The sequence below is a fragment of the Alosa pseudoharengus genome, unplaced genomic scaffold, assembly GCF_046254945.1.
Source record: "Alosa pseudoharengus isolate Yale_2024_CS ecotype anadromous, Long Island Sound unplaced genomic scaffold, YU_APseudo_1.1 YU_APseudo_1.1_scf_21, whole genome shotgun sequence".
Classification (NCBI taxonomy): Eukaryota; Metazoa; Chordata; class Actinopteri; order Clupeiformes; family Clupeidae; genus Alosa; species Alosa pseudoharengus.
In genome coordinates, this window is record NW_027468674.1 from 31,102,518 (window position 1) to 31,110,017 (window position 7,500).

General features: G+C 46.8%; 1 protein-coding gene across 1 annotated transcript in view; it reads left to right on the forward strand.

Annotated features, from left to right (window-relative positions):
• ntn2 (netrin 2) overlaps positions 1-7,500 on the forward strand; it is a 37,172-nt gene that overhangs the window by 29,505 nt on the left and 167 nt on the right. The window contains exons 4-7 of the mRNA XM_076299033.1: positions 740-889; positions 1,947-2,012; positions 4,793-4,867; positions 5,798-7,500. The exon at positions 5,798-7,500 is cut by the window's right edge and continues 167 nt beyond it. Of these exons, the coding sequence (XP_076155148.1) occupies positions 740-889; positions 1,947-2,012; positions 4,793-4,867; positions 5,798-6,150 (644 nt within the window). The 3' untranslated portion in view covers positions 6,151-7,500. The remainder of the gene's footprint in view (positions 1-739; positions 890-1,946; positions 2,013-4,792; positions 4,868-5,797) is intronic.

Consider the following 7,500-nt stretch of genomic DNA (forward strand, 5'->3'; position numbering starts at 1 on the left):
TATTTTGCACTGCATTAAAGTGTCACTTTTAGTGCTGCACTGTGTTGAGTGTTTCAGTGTGTGTGTGTGTGTGTGTGTGTGTGTGTGTGTGTGTGTGTGTATGTGAGTAGAAACCTTTAAAAAGGTCGTTTCCTCTGCACATATCGTCCCTGAGCAGCACATAAACAGGATCACTCTGCCAGGCATGATGCCCTGTTTCTACTTGTGGGTATAAGTGCGTGTCTGTGGTGTGTGTTTGTGTGTGTGTGGGTACGTGTGTGTGTGTGTGTATGTGTGTGCGTGCATGTTGGCAGCTATGCCACAGCTGCCTTACGGGAAACAGTGCAGATGGTGCGAGTGTGTGTGCCACCAAACTAACACTCCACTAAAGTCCCCGGATGCTTTCACAGGCTCCAAATACGCCTGAAATTATAAGGATTTGTGTCTGTCTGTGTCTGTGTGTGTGTGTGTGTGTGTGTGTGTGTGTGTGTGTGTGTGTGTGTGTGTGTGTGTGTGTGTGTGTGTGTGTCTGCTATTAATCTCAGTTATTAAGTTAATAATGAATTCACAATTTAGACACACGTCATTAATTTGCAAAATTAGACAACACTCTGATATACATTATAATTATGAAATTAATTAAGTTTGGATGAAAGCCAAACAGAATTGACTTATTGATAAGAATAACCAAGAAGTTCCTCTCTTTCCTATACTCTCTCTCTCTCCTCTCTCTCTCTATCTCTCTCCTCTCTCCTCTCAGCGTGTGACTGCCACCCGGTGGGAGCTGCTGGTAAGACATGTAACCAGACAACGGGCCAGTGCCCCTGTAAGGACGGAGTCACCGGCATCACCTGCAACCGCTGTGCCAAGGGCTACCAGCAGAGCAGATCACCTGTGGCCCCCTGCATCAGTGAGTCTGAACACACACACACACACACACACACACACACACACACACACACACAGTGCACAGACACACACAAACAAAAATGTAAGACCACTCAAAGTACAAACACACACACACATTCAGAAATACACACACACAGAACACAACACAACTCAACACAAAGACAGACAAACACGTCTAAGTCATCCACATGGAGTGAGCTGACGGCTCTAACTGCAAGCAGAGGTGAAAAGTCATCATAATACACTACTTAGGCCTTTAACTCAGTGCCTTTACTTATGTCTTTCCTCATCAAGGACGTATCCTGAAATAATTAAAAAATGCCTGTTTGAATATGACATGCATGGATTTACTATTAGACTCATAGACTGTATAAAACAGATTAGACTACGTCTACTCTATGGCATCTTCACAAGTCTGATGTCAGAGTGCCACCCACATGCACACATGCAATTAGGAGAGCCAGCTCCCATCAGCACTAGTGCAGGCAGAGCACTGATCTCTAATCAGGTTCCCTCTGAATCACTGTCCAGGGGTTAACATGTGTGTGCACCAGTGGGGGGGGCTTCTCTGTTTGTGTCTCTGTTGCTATGGCAGCCAGGTCAGGTGACTTATACCACATGCCAGGCTGAGCGCATTGTGCCACCTGAGTGTGTGTGCATGTGTGTGCGCGCGCGTGTGTGTGTGTGTGTGTGTGTGTGTGTGTGTGTGAAATAATAATGGGCACCAGCTTGCCTTCATGCTGCCTCAATGCCGCCTCATGCCAAGCCAGCTATAACCTTTATGCCCGCTGTAGCACACAGAGACACACAGATACACTGCACTCATGCACTCACACACACTAACACACACACACACACACACACACACACACCCACTGATCGTCAGGTGGGACAAAATGTTATTCCTTTGATGAAAATAGGTTTGTGCTTTAGTGCCTCATTGTGAAAAAGCTTGCACCTGATGGATACACACATGAGACACATACCCAAAAACTGTTTGTAACTTTGTGTTACCCCCCCCCCCCCCCCCCCCCCCATCCGGCCTCTTTATGTTGCAGAGATTCCAGTTATCAGCCCTACAGCAGTTGTCAGCAGCAGCAGCACAGAAGCAGAAGAATCTGCAGGTTTGTCCCACTAGTATTGAAACACATTCACACACTCATGCCCATAGCCATGAACACACACACACACACACACACAGACAGAGAAAAAGAGATAGAGAGAGAGAGAGAGAGAGAAAGCGAGCGAGACAGAACACCCTTACAAGATATAGGTATTTACACGTACACACGGAAAGAAAACATCCTTCTCCTGGAACCAGATCAAGGCCCTTTGAGGCCAAGAGAAAAGCTGAAGTACTTCTTAAAAGGAGGAGGAGGGAGGAGAAGGAGGAAGAGAGGAGAGGAGGAGGGGAGGGGGGCAGTGGGGAGATGGGGTGCAGGGTGGCAAAAGGAGAGGAGGAGAGAAGAGGAGGAGACGCAATTTGTCCTTGTCACGACAGTAAGAAAAAGAGAGTTTGGGTAAGGAGAGATGAGAGAGAAGTTGATTGTGTGTGTGTGTGTGTGTGTGTGTGTGTGTGTGTGTGTGTGTGTGTGTGTGTGTGTGTGTGTGTGTGTGTGTGTGTGTGTGTGTGTGTGTGTGTGTGTGATGCTCTCTTCTGGGTCAGTAGGCAATTCATTGGCCTTTTCCAGGTGAATGCCTGCCCAACACATACACACACACGTACACACACACACACACACACACACACACATACACACCCACACACACACACACACACACACACACACACACACACACACACACTCATCCTGCCAAAACTGTTCCAGCTATCACTAAGAAATTTATCTATGCATGCATAAAGTGATTAATGAAGCTCAGAGGCCTCCAGAAGGACAGTGAGAGCAAAGAGAGAAAGAGAGAGAGAGAGGGAGAGGGAGAGGGAGAAAGAGAGGGAGAGAGAGCAGGAGAGAGAGAGAGAGAGAGAGCAAAGAGAGAGAGCGGCAGAGAGAGAGAGAAAGAGCAAGAGAGAGGGGACAGGGGGGTCCTCTATACTGGTATTTTCAAAGAAACTCTAGAATGTCTTCAGTGGCTAAGATTGCCCCACTGAGCTGCTAGAGCACACTCACTGGAAGGCATGGTGCTGTTTAACCCAGTGAGTGTGGGCCAGGTAGCTCCACTTCTAAACACATCCATCCAATCAACCGAATTTCAACCAGGACCCAGCTAAATCATACAGTTTAAAAGTGCCAGAGTTTACCACAGATATCATCCACTCTAAAAGCTCTGTGCTGGTCACTAAATCAGTAATGTAGTTCCAAAGCCCAGTTAAGGTGTCATGTTTGAAGATCAAAGAGGTTTTAGACATATCTCAGAACCCTCTGAGTCTGCTCCCACCCTCTAGGCGGAGAAAAACTATAAAACTAAACACATACGAACACGAAGGTCTGCCGTATCTAAAACACAATCTCTGATCATTTAGATGTATTCTTAGTAGTAGCAATGTCAAAATGAACACATTGCGAATCATTTGAAAAACGTGGTCTCACTCATTTAATCTCATTGTCTCTCAGAGGCTGTGGTCAGCTCAGTTCTATGGCTAGGCTGGCGACCCATTGTATCAAAATAAACGATACCACCATCTAGCTGTGTTCAAAGTGAAAAAGATTCAAATTGAACAATCGCATTTCAATTCCTTGTTGATTTTATATTTAAATATCCATTATGAAAACCTTAATTATATGAAAGAAATTGATTACAGTTAATCACCGGAAAATTGTGCAATTAATTTGTTAATTTTTAAAAAATCGTTTAACAGCCCTAATTTCTAATTAGAGGTTTGGTCTTATTATTGTTATCATGAATGAATGACTTATGATGCTGCTGCTGAGCGTTTGACACAGAAGAGACATGCTGAATAAGGAGAGGAATTGGGGAGGTGGGGAAGGGAGAGTACGGTGGCATTGATACCGCCGCACCACCACCACCACCACCACTGCCACTGCCACTGCCACCGCCACCGTCGGCACACTGTCTGGGAGAGCGTGAGCCTGTTTAGAAGCTGGCGCTGCGCTACGTGTCAAGTTGATTGGCTCAATGAAAAGCGTGCGATAGCGGGAACCAATCAGCTGAGTCCATGAAAAGTTTTCTGCCTGAGACAGAGACCAGGAGAGAGGGAGTCAGAGGGAGAGATGGGGGGGGGGGCAGAGAGAGAGAGAGAGGGGGAGAGAAAGACAGAAAGAAAAAGAGCAGCCTGAATGTTTTCCTGTGTGTGAGGCACACAGCCATAGGCCTGTCTGGAGTTTGACAGGCAGGAATAAGCTGCTGAGGGAGAGAGGGAGAGAGAGAGGGAGGAAGAGATGGAGGAAGAGAGGGAGGGGGTGGGAGGGAGAGAGAGAGGGAGGGAGCGGGCACTCCTGTGATTTGTGTGGCAAGACTGGCCATGTGTGTTTTATTTATCAGTGGTGATTATTCACTAAGGAGAAAATCTGACCAAAGAGAATATATCCCCTCGCATAGTCATATCCCATCTCTCTCTCTCTCTCTCTCTCTCTCTCTCTCTCTCTCTCTCTCTCTCACACACACACACACACACACATACACACACACACACACACACACACACACACACACACACAAGTACACATTCTTACAAACCAGGAGCATATTAGTGGTTTTGTCTGTGTGTGTACTCAAAAGAATTTCAAGGAAACACTAAGACACCTTAGCTCTCTCTCTCTCTCTCTCTCTCTCTCTCTCTCTCTCTCTCTCTCTCTCTCTCTCTCTCTCTCTCTCTCTCTCTCACACACACACACACACACATACACACGCACACACACACACAAACACATACATACACATACACACAATCTTACATAATGGCTTCCTTTATTCCTGTGCTTAGACTGTGAATCTTACTGTAAACCTGTGAAGGGAAATCTGAAGATCAACATGAAGAAGTACTGCAAGAAAGATTATGGTAAAGCACCTCTCTCTCACACACACACACACACACACACACACACACACACACACACACAAATACTGGAACCTCAAATCCTGGTTCATTTAAAAGTAGTCCTGGTTAGTCCATGCCTTCCCCTCCTCCAGGTTTTGAGAGAAACCAGATGTTGATCTTTTGTGATCACGTCGTAATGATGAGTGACAGGATTCCAGATGTGCCATGTCGGATTAGAAGGCGTGCCTACTGACATATTGCAACCATACCGTACAGCGCTTTTTTGTACAGAGGCCAACTTTGCCATGTTGACTTATACAAATGTATAAGAAAATATTTCTTAAAAACTGTTCATTTTCTACCAATTTTGACTGCTGCCAAGTCCAACAGCTGTCATATATCTTTGCCGGTACATGATGTCTTTGTTCAGTTTGGTTAGGTGAGAACTATCAAATGCCACATCCAATCCACATGAGGTTTACCAGCCTCGCTTTAGAGGCCATTACCTATATTAGCTGGCCTCAGAGTTTCACTGGATGGGCCTGTTTGACTTGGCATCACCTGCTAGCACAGATACTGAATACAATGATGTTGAAGTTGCGGAGTTGTCTTATTCGATCCTCAGTACTCTCCCCATATGGTTTGGAACTGGCAACTGGAGAAAGTCATTATTAAAAAGTTACACAGCTGAAAAAAAGCAGAACGAAATTAATAATCTCGATATATATATTTTGTCATTGCACACCTCTTACGGTCATGAGCAGAGCCGAGAAAAGAACACCCCATTTGTAAACTGACAACAACCTTTCAAACAACTGAAATTTTCCGATGGATCAGTCTTTTCATTCTTTCCCACAGACACATAGACCATGAATCCATAAATCTCAGTGCTAGCTATATAGCCAGTGCAGCTGTTGACCTAACAGACTATGTGAATGCGTCTCTCTCCAGCCGTGCAGGTGAACGTGCTGGACATGCAGACGGTGGGGGACTGGGCCAAGTTCACCGTGAACGTGGTGTCCGTGTACAAGAGCCGCGGCGAGCCGCTCAAGAGGGGGGACAACCTGCTCTGGATCCACATGAAGGACCTGGCCTGCAAGTGCCCGCGCCTGCAAATGAGCAAGCGCTTCCTGGTGCTCGGGACCAATGAGAACACGGGCAGCAACGCGGGGGCGGGCTCCACACCGGGGACGGGACTCCTTGCCGACAAGAACAGTCTGGTCATCCAGTGGCGGGACGTGTGGACGCGGCGGCTGCGGAAATTCCAGCGCAAGGAGAAGAAGGGCAAGTGCAGCAAAGCATGATGGGAACTGCCCTCACCATTCGACCTTCAGACTTTCTGACCCCTACCAATCCCCACAGTGACCTTTGACCTCCCTGCCCCCTCTCCCTCCCTGGAGCACATTACAGAGGCTGTATGTCCCCTGGCTGTGTGGGACCACTATGTGTATATTGTATTATTATTTGAACTATCTGTTTCTTTTCTACTGGTCTGCCTTGTAAAGGGACCATAAAAAAGGGGAAGACGTGTGCGCCACGACTCTCGACAACGACAGTGAAATGTCCACTTTTGCTCTCCCCTAGTCCCACGTGTAGTCCCTTAAGACTTGACCCCACTCCTTTCCCCTCTAAGCCAACGCTGATGGGCTAGTCTCATCAAACAATCACCGCACCCTGGATGCATGACCTTCCCGAGCCAGGGATGCGGGCCGAGCGCTAACCTACCTGAAGGATGGATTTCTGCACTCACGCCCACCTGCTGGAGCCCCGACCAATGAAACGGCACAACCTGTGTTCTACTGCCTCCTCTGCTGTTCACTTCCTCCTGCCGCACTCACCTGATCTCCGCAGTGTCCTTCAAACTCGGTCCTAATGAGTTCTCTCTCTCCCTCTCTCTCTCTCTCCCTTTCTCTCTCTTTCTCTCTCTTTCTATCTCTCTCTCGCTGTGAGCCCTTCTCCATCTATTCAGCCTCCCCTGGTTCCTTGCGTCTTTAGAACCTTAGTGTTCTAATACATGTTCCAACTCGAAATCTCTCTCTCTCTCTCTCTCTCTCTCTCTCTCTCTCTCTTTCTCTGTATATCTGTCTTCCTCTGTATTTATAGAACTCCATGAGGCCTACAGCCTGGACTCCTCGTCCTCCACTGCTGCTTTTCATCACTGGTGCTCTCTCTCTCTTTCTTTCTCTCTCTCTCTTTCTCTTCCTCTCTCTTTCCCTCTACCTCTCTCTCACTATCTCTTGCTGCCTGTTTCTGCAGCTGCTAACAGGCTGCTCAATCACACACCAAACACTCCCCCCATCTCAAACACACTCAGGCCTGGCTAAGCGATTCCTCCTTTTGGATGATGGATGCCTTAGACAGAAGACAGGAACCTGAACTGTTATTGGTTCCCTCTTCAGCAGAACATCCAGGAAGAAATGACATCATCCTCAGATAGACAGACAGACTGTTTCTTTTTTAAAAGACTGATTCTCTTCTCAATAAGCTCTTCCAATAGTGGTGCATATCATATAAACATATGATTACATGTGATTCCTTCTAATACTGCCTACTTTCTGAGTGCATGAGTGAGTTTGTATGCATGACGCATAAGGATGTACAAACTTAATGATGAATGAACACACACACACACACACACACACACACACACAGCT